At 48.1% G+C, this 17052-nt stretch overlaps 2 protein-coding genes across 3 annotated transcripts; one reads left to right on the top strand and one right to left on the bottom strand.

The window, feature by feature from the left end:
• Positions 1–4963: 4963 nt before the first annotated feature.
• On the bottom strand, positions 4964–5768 carry NOP10 (NOP10 ribonucleoprotein). The gene is made up of 2 exons (XM_080809381.1): positions 5643–5768; positions 4964–5345 (listed from the first exon to the last, which is right to left on the bottom strand). Exons 1-2 carry the CDS (start codon positions 5694–5696, stop codon positions 5205–5207), a joined length of 195 nt encoding a protein of 64 aa, XP_080665507.1. The 5' UTR covers positions 5697–5768; the 3' UTR covers positions 4964–5204.
• Positions 5769–7686: 1918 nt separating this feature from the next.
• On the top strand, positions 7687–17052 carry NUTM1 (NUT midline carcinoma family member 1; the record flags this gene model as incomplete). 2 transcript variants are annotated; one of them, XM_080809231.1, is made up of 7 exons in its annotated part: positions 7687–7809; positions 9507–10206; positions 12191–12319; positions 13389–13528; positions 14027–14316; positions 14560–14676; positions 15034–17052. In XM_080809231.1, the coding sequence occupies 7 exons, from the start codon at positions 7794–7796 to the stop codon at positions 17050–17052; spliced, it is 3411 nt and encodes a 1136-aa protein (XP_080665357.1). The 2 variants fall into 2 exon arrangements, with proteins under 2 accessions (XP_080665357.1, XP_080665356.1); XM_080809230.1 differs by having other exon boundaries at positions 7794–7821.

The raw sequence follows: 17052 nt of genomic DNA, 5'->3' as shown, positions 1-17052 counted from the left end.
ACCAGGGCCGCGGCGCAGGTCAGCCCCTCGCCGTTCTTCCTTCGGGTCCTAGCAAGAGAGGAGATGGCCTCGCAGGCTGGCCGGGGCTGAGCAGGAAGGGGCGGCGGGGATGAGGAGAGGAGGAGGTCGCAGGTGCGGGATCCCGGCGCCAGCTGATGCGGGTGCGCGCGCAGCTGTTGTTTACGAGCCGGTAACTGTTTCGCAGCCGCGGCGCGCGCAGGAGGGCTCCGGCTGCCGGGGAGGGCGCCCCCTCCCCGGGCCGACGCCAGAGCAGCCGTTACGTGACCTCGCCGCCCCCGGCCCCGGGCCCGGCGGGCTGTGCCAGCCCCGCCGCAGCCCCTCCTTTCCCTCCCAGCTCGTTCCTCATTCGAGGTTAACGGTCCGAAGAAAAGCCCGGGGGAGCGGTCGGAGGGCGGTACCGTCCCGGGAGCGCCGAGGAGCCCCGCCCAGGCTCTGCAGTCTGCAAGGGGACGTAAAGGGCTGCGCGCATGCGCTGCCGGGTCGCGGCGGGACGAGAGAAGCAAAATGTGCGAGGCCCGGAGGAAGATGGGTATTGTAGTTGAGTGTTGGGGTCTGAGCTGCGTGCACTGGAGAAAACAAACCCTTTTCTTTCTGGGTCACGCTGTGTTGCACAAACTCTCTCTGGAGGCATTCGGGGAGCACACATGCCCCTTGCCCTCCGAGTCCCCAAAACCATCTCAAAAGCGTTTCCGAAAATACCGTTCATAATTTTTTTAGAAATCACAATCCTCCCATACCATATGCGTAGGTATGACACCAACTGAAAAAAAATTTTTTTTAAAGATTCTATTTATCCATTTGACAGAGAGGTCACAAGTAGGCAGAGAGGCAGGCAGAGAGAGAGAGAGAGAGAGAGAGACGCAGGCTCCCCTCTGAGCAGAGAGACCGACGGGGGGCTCGATCCCAGGACCCCGAGATCATGACCTAGGCCGAAGGCAGAGGCTCAACCCACCGAGCCACCCAGGGGCCCCCACAACTGAAATTTTTAAGGTGTATTCTCAATTATATACATTTTGTGCTAAATTTCTTTTCCCTGTCCTTAAAATGTCTTTTGCTATGTATGCATGTATCAGCTCATCATGTTGTACACCTTAAATATATACAATTTGGTCAATTATATCTCAATGAGGCTGGAGAAAAATGGTATTTTCACCTTCTAGTTAGACTGAAGATTCAATTAAAGAAAATGTCCTTTATTTTAGACCTGGAGAAAACAGTGAGATACTTTTTTTACTCCACTGCCACCAGAATATTTTTCTTAGCATGTTTATTTCAAGTGTTCAATAAATTTGATTCATCAATGTTTTGTTTGAAAGTTATTTCCTATAGCTTTGATCGAGACATTTAAATTAAAAAATCTGTGCCCTTGGGGCGCCTGGGTGGCTCGGTGGGTTGGGGCCTCTGTCTTCGGCTCGTTTCATGGTCTCGGGGTCCTGGGATCCAGCCCCGCATGGGGCTCTCTGCTCGGCGTGGGGGGGGGCCTGCTTCCTCCTCCCTCTCTGCCTGCCTCTCTGCCTACTTGTGATCTCTCTGTCAGGTAAATAAATTAAAAAATCTTAAAAAAAAAAATCTGTGCCCTAGCTTTGCCTGGGTCCTTACACCTCACAAGTGGAAATGTTTAAACGTCATCCTTAGCAATAGGTCAGAACTGTATTGAAAACCTGAGTCAGGAAACTCTCTTTTATCAAATGACACATAAAATCCAAAACCTGGTTAAAAAGATCCAGTAATTAAAACTTTTTAGGGCACCTGGGAGACTCAGTGGTTAAAGCATCTGCCTTCGGCTCAGGTCATGATCCCAGGGTCCTGGGATGGAGCCCCACATCGGACTCTCTGCTCAGCAGGGAGCCTGCTTCCCCCCCTTTCTCTCTCTGCCTGCCTCTCTGCCTACTTGTGATCTCTGTGTCAAGTAAGTAAATAAACTATTTTTTTGAAAAAATTTTTTAAAGTTTTTCGAGGTATACAATAAATAACAACTGAAATTTTAAAAAACAAAAACACAAAATAAGAAAGATCCAAGTTGGCGCCTGGGTGGCTCAGTGGGTTAAGCCTCTGCCTTTGGCTCAGGTCATGATCTCAGGGTCCTGGGATCGAGCCCCACATAGGACTCTGCTCAGCAGGGAGCATGCTTCCCCCTCTCTGCCTACTTGTCATCTCTCTGTCAAATGAATAAATAAAACCTTAAAAAAAAAAAAAAGAAAGAAAGATCCAGGCAACAAAAAGAAGTAAATTTCCAATGAAAACGGGAAACCTCTTGGGGCACCTGGATGGCTCATTTGGTTAAGCACCTGTCTTTGGCTCAGGTCATGATCCCAGGATCCTGGGACAGAGCCCTGTTTCAGGCACTCTGCTGAGCAGAGAGCCTGCTTCTCCCTTTCCTCCCAACTTGTGCTGTTTCTATCTCTGTCTGTCTCAAATAAATAAAATCTTAAAAAAAAAATAAGCTAAAATGTAAAGCCCCTTAAAGTTTCTTTCTCTTTAAAGCCTCTGATTAACAACTCCAGCTTAGAGCTTTCCTGAGGCAGCAAGAAATTCACTTCCTTAGGTACTAATGTTTTTCTCAGGCAGGACTGCTGGTCATTCCAATCCCAGACTTTCCCTTTTTTTAATGAGATGTGTCTGTAATTTATTTTTCAGATTCCTCCGTGGGATTAAGAAGTCTTTTCCACATTGCATTGTAATGCTCCCTGCTCTTGGTCTTCTTTTCCATGTACCCATCCTTCAAGCATTTTCTCATCTCCCGACTGAGGTTACTCTAATGATCAAAAATTTTCAGAATGCCGGGGCACGTGGGTGGCTCAGTCAGTTAAACTTTTGCCTTTAGCTCAGGTCATGATCCCAGGGTCCTAGGATTGAGCCCTTTGCTCAGCAGGGAGCCTTCTTCTCCCTTTCCTCCTGCCTGCCCCTCCCTCTGTTTGTGCGCTCTCGCGCGTGCGCGCGCTCTCTCTCAAATAAATAAATAAAATCTTTAAAAAAATTTTTCAGAATGCTGTGGTGTTCGTGACATTCCTTAAGCAAGTTTATCAAGGCATTACATTCTTCAATGTGCAAGTGTGAAGATAAATCAGGATGCATGTTTAGGGGGTGATGGAGCACAACAGAGCAACCTGACTCATAGGCACACAGTACCCAGGCCAGTTCCAGGTGGCGAAGGCTCCTGTGCTTTCCACAGCTGACTCTGCTGGGCTTGGCCAGGCCCCGTTGCTCTCACAGACTTTCTCATATTTATAAAGAAATAGCAGATTTCTGCAAAATCCAATTTGTTTCATACCACAGTGTACTTTCATTCATTTACATATACTACCTAATACCAATATACTATACCTCTTAAAACTCTTCTCCCGTTTCTGAGCATATCTCAGAAGATATTAATATCCAGAGAATCTTTTAAGGGAAAAGTCCACCCTTTCTCCTCTATTTCAAATAGGACTATTTCCAGATCAAAGTCTTTTCATTTCAGTTTACACAGTAGGTAGCATGAAACAATAATCCTTTTTGGGGGGGGGGTGAGTGCAGGTAGTGGGTTACTTATAAAGACAAAATTACAGTCAACATTACAAAACATTACTAGCAGAGTTCATTTACTGATTTTGGTGTTTAAGAAGTTTCCATAGCAGATCCTTTTTCTAGTTATTACAGAATTAACATTTCTTCCATCATTATCCCCTTAATAAGGTAACACTTTAAAATCCCTGTTAAGTGAACAATTAAGAAATTAAAAATTGCTTGACAGGAAACAAGTTTCTCATTTTACCATTACCATAAATTAAGTGATTCAAAAATCATCTGTCTTCTATTACCACCCAAGTCGAGAGATTTTTCTTTTTCCCAGCAGTCAGCAACTATCCTCAATTTTTCTGCTGAGATACTCAGACATCTGAGTCCAACAGAAACGTATCTATCCCCTTCCAGGACCTGTGCTGATAAATCAAATTTATGCTGATTTAAGTTACATCTGTTTCTAGAGTCTAGAATCTTGACACAGTAGAAAAAGATTGTATAATTAGAACACAATCTCCATACAGGAATTTTTAAATCAGTGGCACTACGCACACATTCAAATCCAATGTCAAAAGTCACAAATGGGAAGACTGGAAACTAATGAGTTTATTAACTTAGCAAAGAAAGGACAAAGTTAGCATTTCTTGAAAGCTCATATACAGTATTTTGCCTCATCATTCCTCTACTATGAATTGTCCTAAGAAATCTCCGAGGGTTTTTTTTTTTAATTAACCCCAACAGTAGCTTAAAAAAACCAGCAAAATCCCTGCTTGAATCTCTCATACCTCATATTCTAAATTAAGATCCATGTGGAGTTCCACAAGGCAGCTGACTGCCAAGGAGAATATAAAGTTAAGTGTATGTGAGAAAACAATTTCTTGATGGAGAGAACTAAATACCTGGGAGTATTTTCAGACGGGGCGTAAATGATGTATCAAGGCATTTGTATTCACAACGGTTCTATCTGCCACACAATGTAGATAGATATTTATAGATAGAGACCCACCACTGAACCCTATCAAATTTAAAGCTGGAAGAAGGCTTAGAAATGAGAAAAATGAGATTAAACTGGCTAACTTTACTTTCTCAGTTATGCAGAGGGTATAATCCTGGTCTCCTAACTTCCAATTCACTGCATTCCCTCTACAATATAGCTGCTATTATTTTTCAAGCAACTCCTCCATTTTGAGTCAAAACATCATTTCAAGGGGCAAGAAATTACTTAAATGAGAACAAGGGTATTTTTCACTGAACTCCGACAGTTGTGGAAGAGTCTCAACCATTCTTCCAGTTCCCCAACACCCTATCGCGCACAGCACTACTGATCAGCAGTGACTTAAGTTCTTCGAAGTGGTCTTGTTAACCCTGGGGCGCTCTTCCTTCTCATCTCCCTCTTTTGTTTTTAAACCCCTCCTTTTTTCCCCACAACATACAAAATAAGAGCTTTTTCAAATCATTTTAATAACCTAGCAGTGATTCAAAATAGGGAAAGAAAATTGGAACTTGTTCCCTTAAGAGGGAGGCTACCATGACTGCTCTGCACAAGTACGATGAAGGGAAACGATGAAACCGGATTCCAAACAGCAAGGGTGGTAAGAAGGCTTCAAGGCTCACAGTTTGAAGAGCTTGGTTTCGGAAAGTCTCTGAGGGGTAGCAGAAGAGACATGAAGTTTAAGGGACTCTCAGAGGACAGGGCGCGGTTGCTGGGTCATGAGCACCTTGAAGCGTTTCTTGACGGTGATTCGGTGTCGAGAGTATTTGTCATCCGGGGAGAACCGAGCAGGATGCGCCGAGCAGGTCTGTTGTCCCACAGGGTCAAGCTTCTGCTCAAGGAAGAATGAGAGACATAATTTCAGTACAGGAGTGGTGGGAAAACTCCCATCACTGGTGTCGTAAGAGACAGAAGCTGGGATGGGGAAAGGCTGCGCGAAAAAAAGTAAGCAGAAAGAGAGGAGACGCGACGGTTAGATCAACAAGTCATACACTCCCTCCACCACTCGTGGCTTATGGGCTTTCTAATTCCCCTCACCCACCTACGCAATTAGGTAGCGGGTCTCAACGGCTCCTCTCACCTTCGCTTCCCGCCATGGCCACTTACTACCCATTTTTTTCCCTCTCACCTTCAGCGTATAGACCCGGTCTCCCTGCTCGTTAAGGTAATACTGGAGAAACATGACAACGCCGAAACGAGACGTTCCAATTTCGTCTGCAGCTCTTTCTAACAGATGATCTCACGTGTTGGCCAATTTCCTTCCGGTAGAGCCGGAAGTCTGTCTCAAGGCCTGCCGGGAAATGTAGTCCATTTAGGCCTCTCCCCAGTTGGCCAAGAGGGGGCGAACTAGTGCAGGATTTGGCCCAGTTGCAACCCAGTTGCAACCTTGCAAGGCGTTGGCCCCTAGTTGCAACTTTGCAGGCGTTGGGAGACACGTGGAGTGTGCCCACTGTGTGCAAAACACTGCTAGGAGTTAGAGGGGGGTAGGAATGGATATGAGTTGAACATTGATGAATAGAATCCTATCTTTCTCTCGAGATGCACACCCATTTCACAGGCAGTGTGTTTCTAGTGCCTGGAGAAACAAAGGCTCCAGGATTCAGAGCCCCTTTACCTTAGGGCATAAAGAAGAAAATTTTCTTCCCTCCCCTCTTTTACATCCGGTTTCCCCGTCCTATTTCAAAGTATTGGCGGTAAAGAGTGCATGATGGGTATTCAATATCAGGTACAGCGAAGAGAGCGTGAAGTTATTTTATGAAACTGGTGAAGTATATTTTAGTGGTCGAACCAAGATTTAAACTCAGGTCTCTTTATCACAAATCCAGCGCTCTTTCTTATAGTGGTGAGTAGCTAATAATAGCATAATACGATGCACCTCCTAGGGTTATTTCGAATTTTTTAAAGAACGTAGAAATTCTCTTTATAGAACTCTGGGTTTTAAAAAATGACAGTTGGAACCCAGATATTACAAAGACGATCGTTGCAGTATTACTTACGATGGCCAAAACATTGGAACATACGTTAATTTTCTAACCAAGAAAAGCCTGAAAGCGTTTTTCTTTTTTAAAAGTATATAGTCTGTATTTACTTGTAGCTGCATAAAATGTCTCTGCAAGGATTCACAGGAAACATACTATTGGTTTCCTCTGGGATAAAGAAATTGGTTCCAAAAAGAAAGAAAAGAGAGAGAGAGAAATCAGTTCGAGAGGAAAGGAGTGGGAAGGACACTGGCTGTATATTCCATTTTGCGTAGTTTGACTTTTGAACCATGTTAATGTATTTGCCATTTCAAAAACTCAAATTATTTAACAAAAATTTTAAGCAACAAAGTAATTTAACAAAAGGAAGGCCTTTTTGGTTTTGGAATTTGGGGCCGAATGGCAGTTTTTCATAGAGCGGTGCTTTTCAGCCAAGGGTAAGCTGAACTTTCTGTGGACTGCAGAGCTGATGGAATTGGACTATTTGAGATGGCAGGGCAGCTTTTTTTTGTTTTTTTTTTTTTTAAGATTTTATTTATTTAAGAGAAAGTGAGTGAGAGAGCACAAGCAGGGGGAGCACCAGGAAAAGGGAGAGAGAAAGAGAGAAACAGGGCCCCCTGCTGAGCTGGATCCCTGAGATCATAACCCCAGCTGAAGGCAGACGCTAACGGATTGAGCCACCCAGGTGCCCCAGCAAGACAACTTTCTAAGGAAATGATATGCATACAGCCAAACATAAACCCTGATTTTCTGAGACAATCCTACTTTCAAATATTCTGTTTCTTTGACCCTTAAGTGCACAGATTATGTACTTTGAATTTGGTTTGGAAAACAGCCAATATTGAATTAAGCCTAGGGTCTGTCATGACCTTCTATTAATAGGAAGTCAGTTACAGAACTGAGTGGGATTGAAGGGCATAAAACTGTATATATATTGGTGAAGAAATGTATAAGTAATCAAGATATAAAACTATAATGTTGGGAATCAGAAAGAATTTACAAACTGCCCTAAAAAAGACACACAACAGTCGTGTTGCCATACTCTGGTTTGGAGGGAATTCCTGGTTACTGCTTACCAGAGCCCTCTGGCATCTCTCTCTACCTCTGCCCCTGCTCTCCTCCCCTCCCCCACTGCAGAATGTCTTGAGTCCTAGATTCTAGTTCTGTTTTGATCTGATCTTTATCTTCCCTTCCTTGGATCCCTGTGTATCTGCTGGGGCCAGGTCGCTCTCTGGGTCCTGGACCAGACTGTCTCATTCTGGAAGCTTCCCAACAGCCACGGTTAGTGTCCAAATCTGAGGATGGCTTCAGATGGAGGTAAGTCTGCAAGTGGTGGGGAAGGTCCTGACTACCTACTCACATCCTTGGGGATTCAGATTTGACACTTTCCCTGGGGACCAGCTTTTGGGGCTGACCTAGACAGATGTAAGAGCACTAGACCCCAGCAAAGTCATCAGACTTGGGGAGGCTGGGGAAGGAGATTGTGCCATTAACACCAGGGCAAGGGGATGAAGAGGGCTTCCTGGGAAGCAGATGAATGCCCTTCAGAGGAAAGTGCTGAGTATAGAAAAGGGATGGCAGTTAGCAACTTGTTTCTCTGGAAGAAGGATTCCCCTCAACATGTGTTTGTGGGGCATGGGCAGGGGTGTGTGTGTGTGTGGTATAAGCAGCACAGAGAGGGTTCAAGGGGAAGGTCCACATTCCCGTGTCTTGTGTAGGCAGTTGGAGCCTGCTCTAGAATTATGTCCTGAGAGAGCTGAGCTGCAATCACTCTCAATCTTATCGAGTTGGGTGGGTGGAGATCTTTGCTGGGAAACTACTCCACTGGGTTTCTGTTGCCTAGTCTGTAGAGAAATGTCCTCCTAAAAGCCACCCTGGAAGGTACTGGAAGTACCTCTGCTCAGAGCCTGATGGCTCCTTTTTGCCCCAGAGATGGCTTCTTTTCCAGTTCTGAGAGCAGTTTTCCTTGATTTCCCAGGACCAGGGGTGGTGGGTAACTCCAACTGGAATGAGAGTTGGGGCTTCCCTTAAATGCTCTCAGTTTTTCTACCTTTTCTGGAACTCAGGCCTTCAGACCCATTTCACTTTGCAGAATCGTCCTGGCCCTCTGCTTTGTGGTTGAGGTGATGAGTTTGGTCATAGTCCATGTCTCCTTCATGGTCAGGAAGTGGAAGCTGAGTGTTGTTAGTTTCCCGGGGGAATATTCTTTATTAGAGGGGGAGGAGACTTGTGTGAAATTAGGCAAATAATCTATTATTATAATTGGAAATCCTGAGACACATGTCCTGATTAAGTACACATTTTATGTATTTATCCATGGATTTTTGGCCTAGAGTCCACATAGCTCCTTCTCAGCATGTACTGTGTTTCAGACTTCATTGTGCCTTGTTCATAATACACCCTAAATTTCTGTTATTAGTGCTTCCAAGCAGAACGACCACAGACAGTCTACACCACCAAATCCACCAAATTTTAACATGTCCAGCAGCTACTTAGAGCTCTGGAAACCTCCCTTCTTGGCCAAACCTCCCCTCACCCGTTTCCTGGTCCTATCTCTTAGTCATTCCTGGCCGTTACATAACAAAATCTCTGGAAACCAAATATTTAATATCTAATCCACACTCGCTCTCCAGGGGACAGCACTTGTGTGAGCGTGGCAGGGACCACAGAGCAGCTGGGGGCAGGGTTCAGGTGGTTTGAACATGTTTGGAGTGGGTGGGAATGAGGGAGGTACTTATAAGAGGGTGCTGGCTACCGTGTGTTAGGAAGTATGAGCTCATGGGCCCAAGGGTCCTTGCAACTTCTCTAGGGCAATAATTCTCACCCAGGAGTACGGGACATCAAAATCACTTGGGGAGACACTTGCAAACTATGCAGTTTCCCCCACCCTTATTCCTCCCTCACCTGTTGAGAATCAGTGTTCTGATTGTTCAGGGACTAAATGGAACTCCAATGACCTAATCTCTGACCTCCTTTTCTTCTAGTCCATTCTTTCTTTTTCTTCGTCTCAACAGCATCTCCACTGTCGGGACCGGACATGACCATGAAAGCTGGTGCAGCCCTGTCTCCTTTCACTGCACTTCCCTTTCCCCAGTCTGCTCCTGGCCCACCAGACCAGCCACCCTGGGAGCCGCCTCTGCAGCCTCCCATGCCTTCAGCATTCTCTCCAGGCAACCCTCTGGTGCTCTCCACTCTCCCCAGCCCATTGCTGGTGACAGGGGATGGGGGCCCTGGCCCCACTGGGGCTGGAGTCATTGTCAAAGTCAAGACAGAAGGGGGGCCAGCTGAGCCCTCTCAAACTCAGAACTTCATCCTTACTCAGCCAGCCCTCAATTGGATTGCCTCAGGCGCTCCCTGTGGGGCCCCTGAGGGTCCTCCCCCTCGATTCATGACAGCTTCTAACATGAAGACCCTTCTGCCCACTAAGGCCGTTGGGATGAACCAGGAGGGCCTCCCGGGCCTTCCTGCTCAGGCTCTACCACCAACTGCCCAAATGGCCTCCATTGTGCCCCCGGAAAAGGCTTGGCCAGGGCTACATGGGGCAACCGGAGAAGGAGGTCCATTGGCTGCCCAATCTAAGCCCGCCCTGGGCGACCTCTCCTACACCTCCAAAGGTGTTTATGAGAACTTCCGACGCTGGCAGCGCTACAAAGCCTTGGCTCGGAGGCACTTGTCTCAAAGTCCTGATGCAGAAGCCCTTTCCTGCTTTCTTATGTAAGTGGGGAGATCTGAGGTTAATTATCCTAGCACTTTTAAACAAGGAGGACTTTGGGCTGGACAGGAAGTTAGGCTATTTAGGAATACTTGAGGGCAGGTCATCAGGGTGCTATGGAGGCTATGAGAACAAAAAAGCATAACGATGATGATGATGACGATGATGATGATGATAGGCCTCTTTACCTACTTCCCAGATTATAACGAGCTTTCAGGTGTCTTCTCTCAAGTGATGCTCACAACCCTGTGAGTTCAGGCAAGCATATTCAAGTAATCTTTGCATATAGATGAGAACACTGAAGTCCAGAGGTTTCCTGTGATTAAGCAGAAGGCTGTGAGTGGAGCTTAGGTCTCTGACACTAAGTACAGAAGCCTTCCATTCTATTTTATTATTATTTTATTACCATCTGACATCGCGTTGAGCCATCCAAACAGCTGGGCCCTGACCAAGTGCAGGAGTGGAGGATGGTGGGGGGCGGGGCAAAGGAAGTGCCACCCTCCCCCACCACCCTCTATTTTATTCTGAGTTCACGTTGAAATAGGAAGGTGGTAGAACTTCCTTAGTGACCAATGGCCTAGGTTCCACTGCTTGCTAGATTGGTGATTCTGGGCCCCACATTTACTACCTTGCCCTCAGTCTTCTCATCTAGAAAAGGGATGATTATAGTGACTTCAGAGGGCTGCTGAGATGAAATGAGTTATTATCTGTGAAGTGCTTAGCAGAGTGCCTGGCACAGAGAATGCCTCATTAAGTGGCAGCTGCTATTATTATTCCTATTATTAGAAAAAAGGCAATTGAGAAGAGGAAAAGAATTCACAAAAGGCCAGAATGTCTATGTGAGTGGATGCTTAGCCAAGGACCCCAGGGGTCAGGTGCTGTCTGTTATGTTTAAAGCCGAGTCTGGGGAATTTTCTCTTCTTCCCACCCAGACCCACTGCTTCCCTCAACTGCCTGCACTCTTGACATTCTGCGTAAAGAAAATGTCCACATTTTGCTAGACTTAAAAAACAGGTACATTGTGTTCCCAGTCTCTGAGCTCCTAAAGGAATCTCCCTTTCCACCCTGACTCTGGAGTGAATAAATCAAAAGGCTCCCCCAGAGTCCTTGGTGTTGATCACCTTACCAGCTCACTGCTTTCTCCAGATGGCTCTGGTTCTCTTGGAGCCTAGCAGGCTGAATTTCTAACTCCTAGCCTCTTCCTGTTCTCCATGCTCAGGGGCTCCAGGCAGGGTCTCCTTCAAAATGCCGTCCAGTCTCTCTGCAACAGTAACCCAGGAGGCTGGTAAAATACGAAGTCCAAAGATCCTGCGGCACAGGAATCCTTAATTATAACAAGCTTCAGCAGGTGGTTTCTAGACACAGTGCTTGAGGACTCTGGCAAGTCAGAGGACAAAATTGAATCATAAAGAACTTAAAGAGTATTGATATTTGTCTGTGAAGGGTAGAACTGTAGAATTTGTCTGTGAAGAAAGAACTTAAATTAAAGAGTATTGATATTTGTCTGTGAAGGGTAGCCCCGAGGCAAAAAACAAAACAAAACTTAAAAACCAACAAATAAAAACACCACACAACTTTTAACTGGAGATTCATATGGGTTAGGTAGTGCCTTTTTTGAAAAGCAAGAGCCTTTGGACAGGGAGAAGCCTACTTTATAATGAATCCATTAATTTAATAATGTGAGTGCTTTCTTATGTTTAGTTGAGGATTGCACCGTGAGAATTAAGGGTGGTTCATTTCAAAAGGTGGGGAACAAAGGCAATCATCTGATTTTGTGTGAGATTTGAAAATTTCAGCAGGAAGAGAGTCCAGTATGGTAGATGGGTGGAGGTTGGGGGTCTGGAAGTCTAACCAGAGGTGGAATGTGACAAGGATTGGGGGACAAGTTAGCTCTGCTGAGGGACAAGGGGTGTGTGTTGAGATGTTTGTCGGGATGGGCATGGGGGGGCACATTGTAGAACATGACTGACACAAAGGGGATTTTAGCCCAGTGCTTCGCTCCCTGGCCCGGCTGAAGCCCACTATGACTCTGGAGGAGGGACTGCCAAGGGCTGTGCAGGAGTGGGAGCACACCAGCAACTTTGACCGGATGATCTTTTATGAGATGGCAGAAAAGTGAGTCTGACTAACCCTCATTCTCCTGAGGGGTGCTGTGTAGGGATGGGATGGATGGGGGCATGTAAGAGGCTTGGATCTGGGTGTGGGTGCTATTAAAAGGGATGCTAGGAGGAGTGGTGTAGACTAGAATGGGGTCTCCTGGATTCTCCCAGAGAAACTCACAGGTTTTTCTGTCCTGTGACCCTGAAAGCTCTCCTTCCTCAGATCCTGAATTATATAGGTCCTTGATATTGAAGCTCTTAGAATGAGATTGGAGCACAATTGGTGTAAAAATTCCTTGTTAAGGGGACCTTGCAAAGAGGAGGTAAGCCCTACTAGGCAGGTTCTTTTCTAGCTCACTGACCTGGTAGTAGGTGGCTACTGATGCCAACCTTGAGACCACTCCTCTTCTGGCAAGAGTGGCACAGAAATCATTTACCCCATTATCCCAGGGAGGGCTTGGTGCTTGCAGAGCTTGGTCAAGGGAAGGTCCTGGATGCCCAGAGTGGTCTCCTGGCTTTTATTCCTTCTTTCTCCACGATTGTCTCCTTGGTTAAAGGAGTAACTCTGGGGAAAATGAACTCTCTCCTCCAAAACTTAGTTTCCATTTCCTCCCTTCTGAACCCATACCTCCCAGAATTACTCTTCCTGGCCACCAGTCCCAGCCTCAGGACATGGGTCTCAGCATTGCCTCCTGATGGGAACTGCCTTGAACTGCAACCCCAGGCCCTGCTTTAGGATTTCCTTCATCCCTGATGGTTGTAGGTAGGGGTACATGAGGCCTCGCAGGGCCCCATGAGGGATGCAGCTAGGCTTTGGCATAGGCCTGACTGGCTTCAACAAGGCTGTATTAATTGCTGCTATACATCCTCCATGATGCTGGGTGAGATCAGGGATGAGACAGAAGTGAAAGTGATGGTTCGCTCCAGGAGAAGCTTAATATTCATTTCTCAACAAGTTTCCTAAGCCATGACTGCACATAAGGGATAATGTGGTGACCTTGTGAGGTTCCCCCAGAACTGTTATTGGGCTTCCCCCTGGTGTCTGGACTTCTCGGCATTGTCCAGGCCTTCCTCACCCTCTGCAGGTTCATGGAATTTGAGGCTGAGGAGGAGATGCAGATTCAGAACACACAGCTGACCAGTGGATCCCAGGGCCTGACTCCTGCAGCGCCTCTGAAACTTGACCCTCCAGGGCTCCCGCCCACTGAGGTTAGCCAGCAGCCAGGTAAGACTTCCTCATTGCAACAGGAACCTGCGGCCCAAGGCTCAAAGGGAGGTGTGCACAGAGCAATCATGGACTAGGGAAGGCATTGCCCTTACTCTCACTATCCCTCCAGGGGGTGGCAATGATGTTCTAAACAGGACATACATACATAGGAGGCTGGCTTTTCAGGTTCCCTTTGTCCCAAACTGTGATCTTGGTGAAGTAAACTACTCCCTAACAGACTGTACATGAGGCACAAAATACCTCATTTGCCCAAGAAATGGGGGCTGGATCAGAGGACTTCTTGGAATTTCAGGGGTTTCCACATGTCTCATGCAGTGATTCTCTTAGACCCTCCAGCTCCACAATCTTCTCCCATGGCTGATCCCATTTCAGGTCTCATCCAGCCTGTAATCCTTCCAGCATACCCAGATTGCTGCCCTGACAAACCCAAGGCTGGAAGGCAGAAGCCACAGTCCCTGTGCCACCCCAATTCCTCCTTTCCATCTCTTCCCTTAGTGTACATTCCCAAAAAGGCGGCCTCCAAGGCACGGGCCCCCCGCCGGCGGCAGCGCAAAACGCAGAGGCCTCCGGTTCCTGAGGCCCCCAAGGAGGTCCCAGCAGAAGCTGTGAAGGAGTATGCTGACATCATGGAAGGGCTGGTGGGGAGTCAGTTGGCCATCGGGGAGGCAGATGGAAAACAGGAAGAGGAAGAAGAGCAGCAGCAGGAGGAGGAAGCGATGTATCCGGATCCAGGCCTCCTAAGCTACATCGATGAGCTCTGTTCTCAGGAGGTCTTTGTCTCCAAGGTGGGCTGGACCTGGGTGTCTGGTTTCTTAGTAGATCCTGGGATGGAAACTCCAGGGGACAAAAGACCTAGGGTTTGGCCCAAGGCATTTAGGAACTATGCTGTCTTCCTACTGGAAATGTGTGTGCATGCATGCATGGGGGAGGGTTGGGGGAGGGGAACACATGGCTCCTTCTCTAAAGCCTCTTTGTTCACCGGTTACTTCCTGTCGAGGACTCAGGTCACTGTTTCTTCTGTTCCCCAGGTGGAGGCCGTCATTCATCCTCGGTTTCTGGCAGATCTGCTGTCCCCAGAACAGCAGAGGGATCCATTGGCCTTAATTGAGGAGCTGGAGCAAGAGGAAGGACTCAGTCTTGCCCAGGTAAACCTGGGAAGTAGGAAATATCAGAGTAAGAAGCTTGAGTGATTTTATCTAACCCTATGCTGTCTTGGCTGGTATGACTTCTGGAGACAGCTTCAGGACTGGGATTTAGGTGCAGAACAAGTAGACAAGAGACTATGGATACACAGGAAAAGGGGAGTGAGCATAAGGGGTCAAAGCATGGGATTAAGACCCAAGAGGGCGGAAGAGAAGAGCTATGATACCTGTTTTTGATGCAGTGACTTATGCCACTTGCTTGCGTTCCCTGCCCTGTCCCAGTGCCATCTCCTGACCACCTCCTCCGCCACAGCTTCTCACAGCCAGGTAGAGAACAGTGTTTGTCCTTTCTCCTTCTAGCTGGTCCAGAAGAGACTCCTGGCCTTGGAGGAAGAGGATGTAGAGGCTCCTCCTAGCTGTAGCGGAGCTCAATCAGACTCCAGTCCTTCTGTTTCTGATGAGGATGAAGATGGGGGTGGGCGGCTTCGGCCCTCCCCTGGGCCTCGGGTGGCTGGGGGCACCATTCGCCTTGGAAAGGCTGCTTCTCCAGGAAAACGGGTGAGAGAAGTGCATGGTGGGCAGGAGCGGTCCCTAGATGGCCCGAGGGGGATGCGCAGAGATGGGAACACTGTGCCCTCCCCCAGCAGCTGGGACCTACAGCTAGAACCTACAGCTCCACAGGGAACTCAAGGGTCCTTAAATACAGAGAAAAGAGGGGCCGGGAAGGTTGCAAATCAAATGTGCCCACATCAGGATGACCACCTGGGAGGTGCTAGGTCTCCCGGGCACCCCCTCATGGATGACAGAACTTCTGAAACTCTGCCCCTTCGTTGGCAGGAAGGCCCCCAGCCTGAGACATTTCCCAGCTCGGATGTGGGACTCAAAGAGCTGGCTCCTCTGCAAGGACAGGGGCTAGAAAAGCGGGACAGCCAGCAGCTAGGGGGGCTTGGAGTGCTTCCCCAGGGGATGGAGCCACTAGCAGTAACCCAGAAAGGTTCTTCGGTTGCCATGTGGGGAGATGACAAAAGTCCTCCCATGGTTCCGGGTTATGACCAGAACCTTTCCCTTAGAGCAGCTGGTGACAGGGAAGGGGACGGAGCCTCTCTCAGTCCAGGACTTTGGCTGAGGAGTGAGCTGGATGCCGTGGGCTTAGAGTTGCCCTTACAAATTGAGGAAGTCATAGAGAACTTCCACGATGGGGAATGTGTCACTGAGCATCAGGGAGGCTGCCATGCACTGGGCTCCAGAAGCAACATTTCTCTGGGTCCTGGAAAAGCCACAGCTCCTGGGGATGGGGGGAGCCGTGCCATCCCCTGTGGAGGCACAGATGGCACAGCTGCCCTGCAGAAGACAAGCTACTGCAGCCTGCCGGGACCTCTGAGGGCCGACAGCCCATCCCCGAGGCATCAAGAAAATCGAGAACAGAGCCCCGAGGCTACAGGGGATCCCAGAGATCTGTGGGCTGAAGGTTGCTCCCCTTTGCTGGAAAGTAGTACTTGTACCCCCACACTGGGGGTTCCCAAAGAAACCCTTCAGCCTGGATGTCAAGGCAATATCCTTGTACTGGGGACCCAGGGTATCTCCTCCTTCCCCGAGGCCAGCCTGGAAGTGGGGAGCAGGGGCCATTCCATCTCTCCTCTGTTGGAAACCACAGAACATGCCAACATACTAGATATTAGAGATGCCTGTGGCCTCCAGCTAGAGGTCAGTGAGGATACCCACCTACCAAATTTTAATTCTTATGACCCCCAAGGAGAAGACAGGGAGGATACTGATTTATCCAAGCCTGAAGACCTTGTTCCCTTACCAGGGAATCAAGAGTCTTATGCTCATGGGACCCCCAAATCAACATCCCCTCACCAGGGGCTTGGAAGCACTTCCTCTAGATGGGGAGCCAGGGATGCCTTAACTCTGAAAGAAAGCTCTCCTGTCAGTGAAACATGCAGCTCAACAGATGGGGCCAAAGGGAAGGAGGAGGAGCAAGAGGAGGAGGAAGGGGAGGATGAGGAACTCTCCAGCTTTGCCTACCTCTTGGCCTCTAAACTTAGCCTGTCACCGCCAAGGGGGCCTCCCTTCAGTCTTCACCCTGCCTCAGGCCTGCCCTCAACGGGAGGGCGAGGGGCCCAGAGAGCATCCCACTCCCTCTCTGCTGAGGCAAGAGGCCTTGGCCAGTCTCCACATCCTGTTGCCAAGTCTGGGAAGAGAACTCTCAGTGGAGGCCCTTCTCCTGCCGAAAAGAGGCCCTACCAGGGAGCTGACCTTGGCATATCTGGGGAGAAACCTTTGGCTCTTGGAGTGGTTCGAGCCTCACAGCCTCGTAAAAGGCGGCGTGACACTTTTGTCACTGGCCGAAGGAAGAAACGTCGGCGTAGTCAGTAG

The sequence above is a fragment of the Martes martes genome, assembly GCF_963455335.1.
Source record: "Martes martes genome assembly, chromosome: 7".
NCBI classification, from domain to species: domain Eukaryota; kingdom Metazoa; phylum Chordata; class Mammalia; order Carnivora; family Mustelidae; genus Martes; species Martes martes.
Note: the sequence above shows the minus strand (reverse complement) of the source record. Positions and strands in the feature narration are given on the sequence as shown.